General features: G+C 36.2%; 2 protein-coding genes across 2 annotated transcripts in view; both read left to right on the plus strand.

Moving 5' to 3' along the window:
- The window catches only part of LOC105299961 (zinc finger protein 354C), a 22,149-nt gene extending 11,391 nt beyond the window's left edge, over positions 1 to 10,758 (plus strand). Inside the window, exon 6 of the mRNA XM_023537736.1 lies at positions 10,661 to 10,758. Within this exon, the coding sequence (XP_023393504.1) occupies positions 10,661 to 10,685 (25 nt within the window). The 3' untranslated portion in view covers positions 10,686 to 10,758. The remainder of the gene's footprint in view (positions 1 to 10,660) is intronic.
- ZFP2 (ZFP2 zinc finger protein) overlaps positions 1 to 14,378 on the plus strand; it is a 50,850-nt gene extending 36,472 nt beyond the window's left edge. The window contains 1 exon segment of the mRNA XM_011371949.2: positions 11,063 to 14,378. Within this exon segment, the coding sequence (XP_011370251.2) occupies positions 11,063 to 12,012 (950 nt within the window). The 3' untranslated portion in view covers positions 12,013 to 14,378.
- The last annotated feature ends 2,652 nt before the right edge of the window (positions 14,379 to 17,030 follow it).

A 17,030-nucleotide genomic window follows, 5' to 3' on the forward strand; every position in this document is an offset into this window, starting at 1 on the left:
CTCCATACTGTTTTCCATAATGGCTACACTAATTTACATTCCCACCAACAGTGTATGAGGGTTCCTTTTCCTCCACATCCTCACCAACACTTGTTATTTCTTGTTGTTTTGATAATAGCCATTTTTTAAATTAATTTCAAGTACACAGTACATTGGTTAGACGTTTACATAGTTTATAAAATGATTCCCCTAGATAATAGCCATTTTATCTAGGATGTGAGGTCATATATCATTGTGGTTTTGTATTTTCCTTATAACTAGTGATGTTGAGCATCTTTTCATATGTCTGTCGGCCATCTGTATATGTGTTTTGGAAAAATGTCTATTCGGTTCTCTAATTTTTAATCAGATTGTTTTTGGTTGTTTAGTTGTGTGAGTCTTTATATATTTTGGGTATTAGCCCCTTATTGGATGTATCATTTGCAAATATCTTCTCCCATTTGGTTGGTTGCCTTTTCGTTTCGCTGATGGTTTCTTTTGCTGTGCAGAAGTTTTTTAGTTTGATGTAGTCCCATTAATTAATTTATGTTTGCTTTTATTTCCCTTTAAAACTTCATATAAATGGAATCATGAAGTATGTACTCTTCTGTACCTGATTACTTTCCTTCAACAGTGTGTTTAAGATTCATCCATGTTGTCACATGTAGCAATAGTTGGTTCATTCTCATTGGTGTGCAATATTTCACTGGTAAACCTACCACTATTTGTACATTCTACTGTTGCTAGACATTTGTTTGTTTCTAGCTTGGAGGTATTATGAATACTGCTGCTATGAACATTCTTATACCTCTTTTAGAGAATATATGTATACATTCTTCTTGAGTACATAGCCGGGAGTAATATGTTCATGAGAATGTAAGCTTCAGTAGACGCTGCCACATCCACTAGGAAGATTCATTAGTCATTGTTTTTCATATGGGTACCCAGCTGACTCAGGATCATTTACTAAATTGACTGTCATTTCCCATTGTACTGCAGTGTCACCTTTATTATGTATATAGTGACTACATGTGCATGAGTCTGATTCTGGGTTCTATAATCTGTTCCATTGGACTGTTTGTGTAAAGGTGTGTTTCTGGAATCTCTTTTCTGTTTCATTCTTTTTATCAAATCTTGTGCCAATATAATACCGTTTTAATTTAACATTATAATGAGTCTTAAAATTGATGATGTAAGTCCTCCAGCTTTGTTCTTTTCTTTTAGAATTTTAGAATTGTCTTCAATTTCCACAAAATTTCTGCTGGAATTTTTATAAGAATTGGACTTAATCTGTAGGTTAAATAGGGAGAATTAGAAGTATTCCATTCTGTGAACATAGTATATCCCTATATTTATTTAGGTTTTCTTTAATTTCTTAAAATTTTTGTAGTTTTATATGTACAGTTCTTATATATCTTTCATTATATTTATTTCTAAGTACTTTTTGTTTTTAATGCAATTATAAATGTCTTTTGAAAGTTTGATTTTTCCAATTATTCGTTGTTGGTATGTAGCTATACTATTGGTTTTTATATACTGGTCTTATATCTAGTTACTTTACTAAATTCTTTTATTAATTTTGTGTCCATATTTTGTGTTTTTCTGTGAACATAATCATGTTATCTGAGAGTAATGACTTTCATTTTTCCTTTCCAACCTTTTCCTTTTTTCTTTCTTTACCTTGTAGTGATTAAGATTTCTAGTACAATATTAAATAGAAAGAGTGATAGCAGACATGCCTATTTCATCCCAGTCTCAGGGGAATGTTTTCAATATTTCATAATTAACTATGATGTTCGGTGTAGATTTTTTTTGTAAATACTCTTGATCAGATTAAGGTAGTTTGGTTCTACTCCTACTTTGCTTATCTTTATCATGACTGGCTGTTGAATTGGGTCAGATGCTTTTTCAGCATCTATTGAAGTAATGTTGTAATTTTTCTCCTTTATTTTTGTTAATATGGTGAATAATACTGAGTGATTGAAATGTGAATATGACCTTAGAATTCTAACTTATTTGTGATGTATTATCCTTTTTTATATGACTGTGTTCCTTTTGCTAATATTTTATTTAGGAATTTTGCACCTGTGTTCATGAGAGCAAATGGTCTGCAGTTTTACACTTTTTTAATGTCCTCATCAGATTCTGGTAGGTCGTGTTAACTTCGTAAAACCAGTTAGAAATGTTCCTTCTTTTCAGTTCTCTAGAATAACCTATTTAAGATTGGTGTTATTTTTTCCTGAAATGTTCAGAAGCCTTCATTAGTGAAGCCATCTCTGCCTGGAAATTTCTGTGTGAAAAAGTTATAAACTGAGGATTCAATCTATTTATTTGATATAGGACCATTCAGATTTTCTCTTTCTTCTTGTGTCTGATTTATTACATTGCACTCTTCTAGGAATTTGAGTCTTTTGTCTAAACTGTCAAATTTATTGACATAAAGTTTCCTCATTATGTTATTCTCTTACAAATCCTCTATAGAAGCTATCCTGATATCACCTTTATCATTCTTGGTATCGGTAAAATATTCCTTTTCTCTTTCCTTTATTAGGCTTGCTAGAGCTCTATCATTTTTTTAATTAAATTATTAATTTTTGTTATCTTTATTATTTCTTTCCTTCTCCTTTGGGTTTACTTTGTTATTTTTCTACTCTCTTGAGATGGATAATACACAGATAGTTAGATGTACTGTTCCTTCTAAACATGGCTGTAGCTGCATCCTATAGGTTCCATTTTGTGCTTTTACTATTTAAAATATTTTCTAATTTTTGCCCTGTTTTTTTATTTAATCTATCGGTTATTTAAAAATATATTGCTTAATTTAGAAATGTCTGTGGATTTTCTAATTATCTTTTTGGTATTTTGGTATTCATTTTGGGCTTAATTCCACTAAGTTCAGAGAACATATTCTGAGTGTTCTCAGTCCTGTGAAATATGTTCATTCTGCTTTATGGCCCAGTACATGGTCAGCCTTCATAAGTGTTCTGTATGCACTTAAATACAATGTGTATTCTGTCATTGTTAGGTGTAGTGTTCTAAGTATATCAGTTAGGTCAAGTTTGTACATCAAGTTGTTAAAATCATCCTTATTCTTAATGGTTTGAATTCTGAGTTTATTGAGAGTGATGTATAAACATCTCACTGTGATGGTTAAGATTTGATTCCTTTTCATTCTTTCAACTTTTACTTTATACATTATGAAGTTATGTAATGTGCAAATGTAGATTTGTTATATGTTCTTAGAGAATTGATCCTTTTGTCAATATGAAATATGTTAAAGTCTTTTTTTTGTGAGATTTGTCTGATGTTATAAGTATACCAACTTTCTTGTGGCTAATGCTTGCATGAAAAATCCTTTTCATTTTTTTTTCTTTTTTACATTTCTGTGTCTATATTTTTGGTATTTCTCTTCTTTTTATTTGTTTTGTTTCCTCCTTCCACAACACATATTAAATAACCCCACCTTACATTACTTCTCAGCCTTGGAGACTCAGAAACCACTAGTAAGCACATGAGGCTAAAGAATTAAATATAACAGCTTTTGCTAGGTTTGGCCTGTGGTTTTCCTCCTACAATGAAATGTTAAGAATGGATGAGGTGATGAGTTCTGTGTGTGTTGCTGCTAATGAACCAAGGATCCCAAGCTATTTGATGTTTTCGGCTTCATCGTTCCCATTTCCAGTCCAGTTTTTGAAGTCCAAAGATGAATTTCTGAGCTACAAAATAGCTCTTTGGTCCAAGACAAAAAAAGTTAAATTTTTGAGGTCTCTCTTCTTCCCATTCTTTTGAGTTTGATTTTTTCATGTAGCAAGCTGTACTTTCTTGATGCTCTTTTTTCTTTTCCTTCATGCCTTAGTACCACAAGCTAGTTTCTGCCCCAATTTATTGCAATATTTGTTTTGTGACTGCAGACTTCTTATGTCTACTTGGCACTTCTCTTGTACAGTGAGACTTTAAACTCAGGATTCTGCACCAGAAAGAAATCAAGGTGTCACCACTTTGCTCTTGGATACCTAAGGAGGGTGTAGTTATGTTTCCCATCTTGGCCATACCCTGTCATATGACATAGAACCAGCAGAAAAGGAGTCCCCACAACTGAGATAGGAGACTCGGGTGTTATACCACTCATTCAGCTTTGAAACCTCCAAATTTGAGAGAGAGAGCACATGATGGTCTTTTTTTAACCTCTATAAACTAACGGTACTCTTCAGTGCAGGTCAGGAATCCCTAACTTGATAGAAAATGTCAATGCTACGTTTTGTTTTGTTTTTTAATTTCCATCTCCCTATACCCCTCCCCTTTGGCAACCATCAGCTTGTTCTCTGTATCTATGGGTCTGTTTCTTTTTTGTTTCATTTATTCATTAATTTTTCTTTTTTAGATTATACATATAAGTGAAATCATATGGTCTTTGTCTTTCCCTGTCTGACTTATTTCACTTTAGCATTATACCCTCCAGGTCCATCTCTCTGTCACAAATGGCAAAATTTCATTCTTTTTTATTGCTAAATATTCCATCGTATATATGTACCACTTCTTTATTCATTCATCTATTGATGGACATGTAGGTTGCTTCCATATCTTGGCTATTACAGTAATGCTACAATGAAGAAAGGGGCGCATTTATATTTTCAAAATTAATTTTTTTGTCTTCTTCAGATAAATAACCAGAAATAGAATTGATAGATCGTATGGCAGCTCTAGTTTTCATTTTTTGAAGAACTTTAATACTGTTTTCCATGGTAGCTACACTAATTTTCAATCTTACCAATAGAGTACCAGGGTTCCCTTTTCTCCATGTTCTCGTCAGCATTTCTCTTGATGCTAGCCATTCTGACAGGTGTGAAGTGATATCTCATTGTTTGTAGTTTTAATTTGCATTTCCCTGATGATTAGTGACACTGAGCATCTTTTCATATGTCTGTTGACCATCTATCTGTATGTCCTCTGTGGAGAAGTGCTATGCAGTTCCTCTGCACATTTTAAAATCAGATCTTTTGTCTTTTTAATGTTAAGTTGTACAAGTTCCTTATATTGGATATTAGCCCTTTATCAGATGTATCATGGTTGAATATCTTTTCCCATTTAGTAGAGTTTTGTTTGTTTGTTTGTTTGTTTTATTGATGATTTCCTTTGCTGTGCAAATATTTTTTAGCTTGATGTAGTCCCATTTGTTTATTTTTTCTTTTGTTGCCTTTGCCTGAAGAGACATATCCAAAAAGAATGATGTCAAGGAGTTTACTGCTTATATTTTCTTCAAGGAGTTTTATGGTCTTAGGTCTTACAATTAAGTCTTTGATTTATTTTGAGTTTATTTTTGTATATTGTGTAAAAAAATGGTCCAATATCATTTTTTGGCATATATCTATCCAGTTTTCCCATCATCATTACTGAAGAGACTGTCTTTACTTCACCGTATATCCTTGCCCCCTTTTGTCATAGATTAATTGACCATATAAGTGAGGACCTATTTCTGGACTTTCTATTCCATTGATCTCTCTCAATATTTTTTATGTCAGTACCATGCTGTTTTGATTATTGTAGCTCTGTAGTATAGTTTAATATCAGAGAGCATGTACCTCCCACCTTGTTCTTCCTCAGGATTTCTTTGGCTATTTAGAGCCTTTTGTGGTCCCGTATGAATTTTAGAATTAATTTTTTCTAATTCTGAGAAGAAGTCTATTGGCATTTTAATAAGAATTGCATTGAATCTGTATATTAATCCTTCCAATCCATAAGCATGGTATATCCTTCCATTTATTTGTATCTTCTTCAATTCCTTCAGTGTCTTATAGTTTTAGAGTGCAAATCTTTCACCTCTTAGGTTAAATTTATTCCTAGGTATTTTATGCATTTTGATGCAGTTGTAAATGAGGTTGTTTTCTTAATTTCTTCTTCTGATCATCCATTATTGGTGTATAGAAATGCAACAGATTTCTGTATTTTGATCTATATCCTCAACTTTACTGAATTCATTTATTAGTCCAAATAAGTTTTTGGTGGAGTCTTTAGAGTTTCTGTATATAGTATTATATCATCTGCAAATAATTGGAGTTTTACTTCTTCCATTTTGATTTGAATGCCTTTTTTTTTTTTTCTTGTCTGATTTCTCTGGCTAGGACTTCTAATACTATGTTGAATAGAGGTGGTTATAGCAAGAATCCTTGTCTTGCTCCTGATCTTAGAGGAAAACCTTTCAGCATTTCACCATTGAGTATGATACTAGCTAGGGGTTTGTCAGATATAACCTGTATAATGATGAGATATGTTCCTTTGATACCCACTTTGTTCAGAGTTTTTGGTGTAAAAAGATGTTGATATTTGTCAAATATTTTTTGTGCATCTATTGAGGTGTTCATATGGTCTTTATCCTTTATTTTGCTAATGTGATTTATCATGTTGATTGATTTATTGATATTGAACCATTCTTGCATCCCTGTGTTGAAACCCACTTTGTTGTGGTCTATAATCCTTTAATGTATTATTGAATTCGGTTTGTTAATATTTTATTGAGAATTTTTACATTTATGTTCATCAAGGATATTAGCCTGTAATTTTCTTTTTTTGTAATGTCTTTGTTTGGTTTTGGTATCTGGACAATGTTGGCTTCATAGATTGAGTTTGGAAGCATTCCTTCCTCTTCAATTTTTTGAAATGGTTTAAGAAGGATAGGTATTATTTCTTCTTTGAATGTTTGGTAGAATTCACCTGTGAAGGGGTCTGGTCTTGGACTTCTATTTGTTGGGAGTTTTTTGATTATTGCTTCACTTTCATTGCTAGAAATCGCTCTGTTTAGATTTTTTATTTCTATGTGGTTCAGTCTTAGAAGGTTACATATTTACAGAAATTTATTATAACATTTCTTCTAGGTTGCTGAATTTGTTGGCATGTAATTGTTCATAATATTCTTCATAAGAGTCTTTGTATTTCTGTGATGTCAGTTGTAACTTCTCTTTCACTTATGATTTAATTTATTTGGGCTCTCTTTTTCTTGATGAGTTTGGCTAAAGATTTGTCAATTTTATCTTTTCAAAGAACCAGCTCTTAGTTTTTACTGATCTTTTCTATTGTTTTTTAAATTTCTATTTCATTTATTTCCACTCTGATCTTAAATATTTCCTTCCTACTGTTTCCTTTGGTTTTGTGTGTTCTTCTTTTTTAGGTCTTTTAAATACAGAGTGAGATTTGGGATTTTTCTTGTCTCTTCCATCTTTGAACTGATTTTGCTGCATCCCATACATTTCGAAAAGTTGTATTTTTGTTTCATTTGCTTCAAGATGGTTTTTGATTTCCTGTTTGATTTTCTCTTTGATCCATTGGTTGTTTAGTAGCATATTGGTTAGTCTCCACATAGTTGTGTTTTTTTCAGTTTTCTTCCTGTAGTTGATTTCCAATTTCTATGCCATTGTTCTCAGAAAAGATACCTGATATGATTTCAGTCTTCTTGAATTTATTGAGGCTTGTTTTGTCACCTGATATGTGATCCATTCTGAAGAATATTCTATGTGCACTTGAAAAAAACTATTCTTCAGTTTTGGGATGAAATTTTTAAAAATTTCTATAGTCAATCTGATCTAATGTGACATTTAAGGCCATTATTTCCTTACTAATTTTCTATCTAGATGATCTATCCATTGATGTGACAGGGGTGTTAAAAATCCCTACTATTATTATATTACTGTGATTTTTCTCCCTTTATATCTATTAATAATTGTTTTTACATATTTAGGTGCTCCTATGTTGGGTACATAGATATTTATAATTGTACATAGATATTTATAATATCCTCTTGGATCCACTCCTTTATAAGTATGCAGTGTTCTTTTTTGTCTTTTTTCTTTTTTTACATTTTGTGTTTTAAAGTCTATTTTGTTTGATATGAGTATTGCTACCCCAGCTTTCATTTTGTTTCTCTTTGCACTTTCACTGTGTCTTTCTGTTTGCAGTGAGTCTCTTGTAGGTAGCATACAATGGGTCTTTTTTTTTTTTTTTATCCATTCTGCCACCTTTTGTCTTTTTATTGGAACATTAACCCATTTACATTTAAAGAAATTATTGATAAATATGCCATTTTGTTAATTGTTTTTTGGTTGTTTTTATAATTCTCCTCTGTTCCTTTCTTTTTCTCTTGATCTCTTCGTGGTTTGCTGGTATTCTTTAGAGTTTTGTTTGGGTTCTCTTCTCTTTATCCTTTGCATATCTTTTATGTTTTTTGGTTTGTGGTTACCATGAGATTTATGCATATCATTCTATATTTATAGCAGTATAAATTTATAGCAGTATAGCAGTATAGAATGATATATCATTCTATATTATAAGCTGATAGGCATTTAAGTTTGAATATATTCTGTAAGGATTTCATTTAACTCCCCTCTCCTTGCTTTACGTTACTGATGTCATTATTAGATCTTTTTGTGTAGTGTATCTCCTAACTACTTATTGTAGTTCGAATTGAGTTTGATACTTTTTGTTTTGACCTTTATAGTAGCTTTTTACATGTCCAATTTGTTGTAATTATTAAATATTCGGCTTTACCTGTGAGATTTTTCCTTCCTCATATTTTCTTATATCTGGTTATGACTTTTCCTTTTCTGCTTAAAGAAGTACCTTTAACATTTCTTGTAAAGCTGGATTAATGGTGATGAACTCCTTTAGTTTTCGTTTGTCTAGGAAACTATCTCTCCTTCAATTCCGAATGATAATCTTGCCGAGTGTAGTATTCTAGGTTGTCGGTTCCTTTCTTTCAGCACTCTAAAGGTTAAAGGTGTTCTGCTACTCCCTTCTGGCCTATAAAGTTGCTGCTGTTAAATCAGCTGATAGCCTTATGTGATTTCCTTTGTATATAACTGGTTGCTTTCCTCTTGCTTCCTTCGAGATTGTCTCTTTAACTTGCCTTTTTAATTGCAGTACGTCTTGGTGTGGGTCTCTTTGGGTTCATCAAATTTGGACTCTCTGTGCTTCTTGGACCTAGATGTCTGTTTCCTTTCCCAGTTTGGGAAAGCTTTCAACCATTTTTTTTAAAAAATAAAGTTTCTGTTTCTTTCTCTCTTTCTTCTCCTTCTGGGATCCCTACAATACAAATATTTGAATCCAAATGAGAGCCTCACATGTTTACTCTGACCACCCTCCCCCTCCTTCCTTAGAAGGTCCTAAACTCCAGTTTTTAGCTCCAAAGTTCTACAAGACCATAGAAAATTCTGAACCTCTGCTTAGCTTTAGTTTCTTGCCCTGAGCAGCTTAAGAATTCAGCAAATTTTATGAGATAAAAACCATTAAGTGTTGGAATCAACTCTCTGTATTTCCCTTCTCTCCCCAAAAATTAGACTATCAAGTTGGCCTCAAGTGACATCTGATGCCTTTAGACAGATTTTTTTTTTCCACTTCAGATTTTCCTGTTGTTTCCCTTAGGAATGTCAGTCTGCCACAGGCTACTCTATCAGGTCCAGAAGTAAAAGTCTGTCCTTAAGATTTTGAAATTTGGTAATATTGGTGTTTAACTTTGACCATTCTCAGTTTTGAGCAAGGATATATTCTCTGAGCTCACTAGGATTTTAGCCTTAAAATGCACCTGTTTACCTTTCTGTTCTAAATAAGCTTTACGGGGTTTATTTTTTTGATAATAGCTCTTTGTAGATTTTCTGGAGTGAGTAGGAAAAGAAATGTAATGAGGGGGGCTTGTTCTTAATAGAGTTTCCCAGGAATCTGCCTCATGTGTGTTTAGTCGCTAGTTGTTATATTGCATCTCTTAGTACAGAGTCTTAAATAGATAACATAAAAGGCAGATATTCACAAATACATATGAAAAACTAATATGCAATCTTGAACTCTACTCATGAAAGATACCAAGCCAGACAGTTGTTGAGTAAGCCTGAACTTTGTGTTTGGAGAGAGGAATCATGTGTCAGATAATTCAAGGGACCCCAATTCCTATCACAGCAGCAGAGTCCTATTCTAGTTATTCAGGACCTTGTCCACTGAGAGCAGTGGGTACATCTTGACAGGTTTGCTGCCTTGCTCCTGACTTTCTGTGCTCACATATACATCCTCATAGTATATTTTCCTCATGTAAATGTCACATTGTTCATATAGGTTTGAAGACATTGCTTCCTCACTGGTAGCGGGAGGTCTTTCCCACAGCATTAATAGTATCCTAACTTTCTATTATCCATCCAAATGCTAACGTGAATGTATTAAACATTGAAATGATGGATTTTGTAGTTACTCTAGAGATGAATTTTTTCTGCCAAGTATTGCCTCTAGTTTCAATGGTTTCTTAAGGTCACATCTGGATTATTTTAAAGACCACATCACTAAAATAGACAAGGTACTTTTTTTTTTTTTTAATCATTAGTATCTTGTGGTCTCTATAGGGTTTTTGAGGCTTAGAAAGTCAAGTAACTTATCTGTAATTACAAATAAAGTAACTATTATACTCAGGATCCCAACCCAAGCCCGTGACTTCTGAACTCAAGCTCCCAAGATCTCCTGCTTCATACATTATACATTAGATCAACCCCTTCCTGTTTTGTCCTCTGTTGACTTCTCTTCTCCTTTCCTTTCTTCACTTCAAGAAATTTTCAAAACTGCAGCCTCTTTATTATGATTATAAACAGGCTCCTCTTATCCCAAGTAGATGTTTTGCTGGAATAAAACAGACATTTTTATTTTTGATGTCTTTCAGACTGGATGACTGTGCCCATGAGTAAGAAATCTACTCTCAAGGAAGATATTCCTGAAGAAGAATTGGATCAGTGGGTGATAAAGGAAAGATTCACTAGAGATAGTCACTGGAAATATGATAGCCTATGGGAATGGCAGCATGGAGGCCAGGAGATAAAGTTGCAGCAAGTAGTGTTCACGCACCATAAAACCTCATCTGTGGGTAGTTACCAAGAATGTGATGAATCTGGGAAGCACTGCACTGTGAGCTCATCTTTTGTTCAAAGTCAGGGATTTCAATCTAGCAAAAAAGCCTTTGAGTGTAGTGAGTGTGGAAAAGTCTTCACTAAGAGTTCAACCCTTAATAAACATCAGAAAATTCACACTGAAAAACTTAATGTAAATCAGAAAACTCTTATTAAAGAGAAACGATATGAATGTAGAGAATGTGGGAAAGCCTTTCATCAGAGTACACACCTTATCCATCACCAAAGAATTCACACAGGTGAGAAACCGTATGAATGTAAGGAATGTGGCAAGGCCTTCTCAGTGAGCTCCTCACTTACTTATCATCAGAAAATTCACACTGGAGAGAAACCTTTTGAATGCAACTTATGTGGAAAAGCTTTTATTCGAAACATACACCTTGCCCACCATCATAGAATACATACTGGAGAGAAACCTTTTAAATGTAACATATGTGACAAAGCCTTTGTGTGCAGGGCACATCTTACCAAACACCAGAATATTCATAGTGGAGACAAACCCTATAAATGTAATGAATGTGGGAAAGCCTTCAATCAGAGTACAAGTTTTCTTCAGCATCAGAGAATTCATACCGGGGAGAAGCCCTTTGAATGTAATGAATGTGGAAAGGCCTTCAGGGTGAACTCATCCCTTACTGAACACCAGAGAATCCATACTGGAGAGAAACCTTATAAATGTAATGAATGTGGGAAAGCTTTCAGAGATAATTCATCCTTTGCTCGACATCGGAAAATTCATACTGGAGAGAAACCTTATAGATGTGGTTTGTGTGAGAAAGCCTTCAGGGACCAATCAGCCCTAGCCCAGCATCAGAGAATTCATACTGGGGAAAAACCATACACATGTAATATATGTGAGAAAGCCTTCAGTGACCATTCAGCCCTTACTCAACATAAAAGAATTCATACTAGAGAAAAACCTTACAAATGTAAAATCTGTGGGAAAGCCTTTATCCGAAGCACACACCTTACTCAACACCAGAGGATTCACACAGGAGAGAAACCTTATAAATGTAATAAATGTGGGAAAGCTTTCAACCAGACTGCAAACCTCATTCAGCATCAGAGACATCATATTGGAGAAAAGTGATGTGATTGCAGTTTATAAGGAAGAGCTTTGAGACTGAATGTGTTAATTATTGAATGTAAGAGAATCCATTCTAGAGAATAACCAAGAAGGTTTACATCAAGATAGTCATTTTTGTTTTACTGAGAGTCAAGCTTTACAGGATTGTGGGTTTTGAGAATTTAAGCATGTCAAACATGCCTCATCATTCAGAACTGCCTCAACTAAATAACAGTTCTGTGTAATTAGTCTGAATTACCAAGTATAAGAACCAAAATAGTGCTTCATCAACAACATAAAAATTACTTTGTCAAATTTACATTTTTGACTATTAAGAAAAATTATGAAATTGTAAAAATTAAGGTTGAGTAGCAAAAGAACAAAAAGTAAGGAACTGGTCTACAAGCATTTCATTCTCTTTGATTCTTTTATATAAGGGTTTCCACCTTTAATGGAACCCTCTGTTCTCAATCAAACCGCTGACACCCAGAGTAAAGAAAGTGCATTCACTTATGCATCAGCTCAGGACTTAACTTAAAGTCTGCTTCTGCTTCAAATTGTTTTTGTGAGATCTCCCTGGTCTGTGTGTCCACTGGTTTCCTACCCATCTTCTCCTTCTAGGACAATTCATTTGAATGGTGCATTCTTCTTTTGATTTAGCAGCTCCTAACTGGTAACATCATGTCACTTATTACCACCCCATTTGCCCTTGGAGAGTGGTGATCCAACATCATACACAGCCCATGATTGTGGGTATTGCTCCCAAATCCAGCTTTCAGAACTTGGGATGTCTGCCTAAAAAGCAGAGGTTAATCAAAATTCTTGAGTTACCCAGTTTCTCTGGGCCTCAGCTTGATTCTGACCCTGGGGTGATACCTAATGTAGGGGCTTACCCTGTGTAAACACTGCCCTTTGATTGCTCTGTACTGCAGTTACTCTACATATGGGATGTAGGTGTGACGATTCCAACCAACTTGGTGGTGGTTTAGGTCACCTCTACTTCTATGACTTGGCATTTACAGATGTGCAACTGACAAGAGAGATTGGAGCCCCATGGCCAGTTAAAGGTTCTGACCCACTCTTTCTCACAGCTGGGTAGTCCTTGGTGACCCCTGTGTTAGAGTATATCTGTCACTCCCAGAACATTGAACTTCATCCTGATCCTGCCCTGTCTTTGTCGTTTTCTGAAGTTATTAACTCTGTGTTCACAAGAAAAGCAGAGAGATTTGTATTTCTGCTTTTGCAGTTGAAAGTAGGCACTCCCTCTCCTCTGTGTATTGCACTACTTAAAGCCTGTCCCAGTCTGACAGTGGTGAGCAACATGTTGAGTAATTCCAGGAGTATGAGAAGTGGTCAACAGCACTGTGACCTCTGGAAGGAACAGTGTCTGTGTCCAAAAGTTTGAGTGACACTCTAGTCCTGCAGGTGGAGTTCCTTCACCATCTCTAATCCTTCAGTGCTGTCAGTAGAAATCGGAGAGAAATAAAATAACAATTGTGTGTCTTCACCCATTCAACCACTGGTGGCATTCTCCCCTCCCTCACCACACAGAATGGGGAGCCCACACTACTGCAGGCTGGAACATTCCACATCATGATGATGGCAGAGCAAGTAAACGATTGTTCTGGGAAGCAGAGTGGCAGGTTCCTGGTCTGTGGAAGTGCTCTCCATCAAGTCGGGTGCCCTGCTGTCCTTGCAAATACTGCACCTGAGCTCCAAGTCACAGAAGAGGACATTCGATGTCATGGTAGGATCAATGGCTTCCAGGTTAAACAGACTTGAAGCTTCCCGCAGCCTTCAAGCCCAAGTTCTCTTAAGTTCAGCATCCATTTAATAAAGGTCGGCTATAGGTGTCTCCTGTTAAGTAAGTAGCAATTCATACTTTCTACTAAGATGCAGGTGAAGCAGCATTTTAAAAGATTACTTGGGACCATCCGTGCCTTGGGTATGTTCCTCTACAGCTTCGCATGGCTGGCAGCCTGAGATTCCACAATAACCTAGAGAAACTGTGCTCATTGCTCTGATACCTGCCTTCATTACTATCCATATGGCCTGCTTGGTCCTCTCACCCCCTTACCTTGAATCCCTGAGAAACATTTTTCTAAATTGTTCGTTGTTCATGTTGTTTGTTTTTAATGAGAGCTATAGCCACTCGGCAGCTGCCTGCTATCAAGCTGGATCCCAGACCTGCTTCCACTTTAAGAGCCTCATTTTTCCCAGTGACAGCCCTGGCGGCTCCTCCCCCAGAATCAATGTAGTTTGAGGCCCTCATCTGAAAATGTGCTCCCCTTCCCCCAGACCTATCTTCTGCCAGGCTTCGGTCTTGATGAAAGTAGACCTCTGAAATGCCTATTCACTCAACCCTTTCTGGGGAGGCAAAATAAATAAATAAATGGCCTACTATATTTGTCTGGGCTGACTGGATGTATTTATGGTAATACTGTTTAAGCAGGCCTTTAGCTCTGGCTTTATTGTATTCTGCCTTATGATTAACACCTTATTGTGTGACCTCAACTAAGGGATCAGCATTTGCCCAGGTGCTATTCTGTGCTTTTCTAATCTGAAGTAGTATGGCTCTGCCTGGGCAGTCTCACCTGCCCGAGCAGCACCTTTGGCTCACACTTAAAAGTGTGTTTTGGAGAACACTCGGCTACCTTCTGCCGACTGATCTGCAAGATGTTAGGCAAGATTTAAGCAGTTATTGTGAGGGGCTTCTCTACCTCGCCCTCAGCCAGGTTACTCTTAAGACATTAGAGATTCCTAGGAAGAGCAGTTCATTCTGTACCTCACTTTTCTAGTCTTGCTAATTGGCTACATGGACACCGACTGTGAAAGAGGGGAGGACCACTGGGACCCACACCCTTTAGGGTTTCAGAGTGTGAGTGGCGATATGGCATCCTCGGCACATCTGGCCCATCTCTCACTACTCCTTGCCCCACATAGTGCAGGAGAGTTCCCAGCATACCCAGGACCATGCCGTCTCCAGACGATGACTCTGCATGTGGCAGAGCAAGCATTGGACTTACACGTGAGCCAGTCTCCCCACTCCCACCCCTGGACCATAGCTAAGCTATGAGCCAGAGAAATGGACCTTGGCCCCCCTCCCACAGCACTCTCCTTGTGTGCTATGGAATCGCCCAATGGGCAAACCCACTGGAAGTCTAGTTGCACTCTACCCATGGAGGGATTCAAGTAGAGGATTAGTATCTGAACTTTGTTACATTCTTTTCTTTTTAATTAATTAATTTATTTTCATTACTTTCGAGTATACAGTACATTGGTAAGACATCTATATAGTTTATAAAACAATCCCCCCAATTGCTCGCTCCCTCCCCTGGCTCTCCACCTAGCCATAATATTAATTCTAACTGGATTCCCTATGCCATGCTCCCCATCCCTGTGGCCATCCATCAAACTACTAATTTGTACTTCTTTAACCCTTCGTCCCATTCTCCCATCCCCCTAAACCCCTACCCTCTGTTACCCAATTGTACACTATATTTGTGAGTCAGTTTTTTATTAGTTTGTTCTTTTTTCCCTTAGATTCTGCATATAAGTGAAATCATGGTGTTTATCTTTCTCTGTCTGACTTAAATAACTTCTAGGTCCATCAAGGCAATATCTTTTTCCATCCCCTCTCCCTTTTAATCTGTGTGTGTCTTTTAATCTGAAATGAATCTCTTGTAGGCATCATGTAGGGGTCTTGTTTTCTAATCCATTCATCCACTCTTTTAGTTGGAGCATTTAATTCTTTTCCATTTGAGGTCCTTATTGATAGGAATGTAGTTGTTACCATTCTTTATCCTGTTTTTGATACATGTTTTTTTTTTTCTTAAAGAAGTCCCTCCAACATTTCCTGTAATACTGGCTTGGTGGTGATAAATTTCTTTAGCTTATTTTCGTCTGAGAAGCTCTTTATCTGTTCTTCAACTCTAAATGATAGTTTTGCTGGATAAAATATTCTTGATTGTAGATCCTGGGTCTTCATCATGTTGAATATTTTGTGCCAAACCCTTCTGTCCTGCATAGTTTCTTTTGAGAAATCAGCTGCCAATCTTATGGGTGCTCCCTTATAGGTAACTATCTGCTTTTCTCTTGCTGCTTTTAAGATTATCTTTGAATTTAACCTTTGGTATTTTAATTATGCTGTGTCTTGGTGTGGGCCTCTTTGGATTCTCTGAGCTTCCTGGGGTTGAATGTCTGTTTCCTTCACCAAGTTAGGGAAGTTTTCCATCATTATGTCTTCAAATAGCTGTTCAACATCTTGTTTTCCTTTCAGTACCCTAATGAGACAGATGTTTTTACCTTTAATAGTGTCCCATAGGCTCCTTAAATTATTATAGTCTTGGCTTTTTTCTTGCCATTCTGATTGACTTTCCATTCTTGGCTTTCCTGTCCTCAATATAGGTCATTTGATCCTCTTTATTCACTTTGTTTATTCCTTTGTTTACTCCATTTAATATACTTCTCATCTCAGATAATGTGTTCTTTGTTTCAGACTAGTTCTCTTTTATAATTTCTATTTCCATTTTTATGTTTTTTATCTCTTTGTTGATGTTCTCTACACTTCCCAAAAGTTCATTGAGCATCTTTATAACCAGTGTTATGAACTCTGCATCTATTAGATGGCTTGACTCTATTTTTTCTGGATCTCTGTTCTGTTCTCTCATATGGTTTCTGCTTCTTTGTCTTTCCATTTTGGCTGCCTTTCCGTGTCTGTTTCTATGTACTAAGCAAAGCTCCTAAGTCTCCTGGTCTTATTAGTATGGGTTTGTGTAGTAGGTGTCAAGTGGCACAGTCCTGAGAGGTATTCAGCTGCAGGCCAAATTTAGCCCAAGCCTCTGCCCCTCCAGGGCCACCTGTTAAGATTCAGCAAGCAATTCACGGTTGCTGTGCTTATAGTTGCCTTAAAGGCCATACCAGAAACTGAGGCCAGCTGCCTCCGGTGTGAATCTAGGCACTGCTCAGCAAGGAGCACCTGACTCACTGAGGATACACATGGATGTGGATTGGTGGGGCCATGAGTTGGGAGAGGCAGCGTTTCAGGGAATCCTCTGGGC

Source organism: Pteropus vampyrus, unplaced genomic scaffold (assembly GCF_000151845.1).
Source record: "Pteropus vampyrus isolate Shadow unplaced genomic scaffold, Pvam_2.0 Scaffold197, whole genome shotgun sequence".
Classification (NCBI taxonomy): Eukaryota; Metazoa; Chordata; class Mammalia; order Chiroptera; family Pteropodidae; genus Pteropus; species Pteropus vampyrus.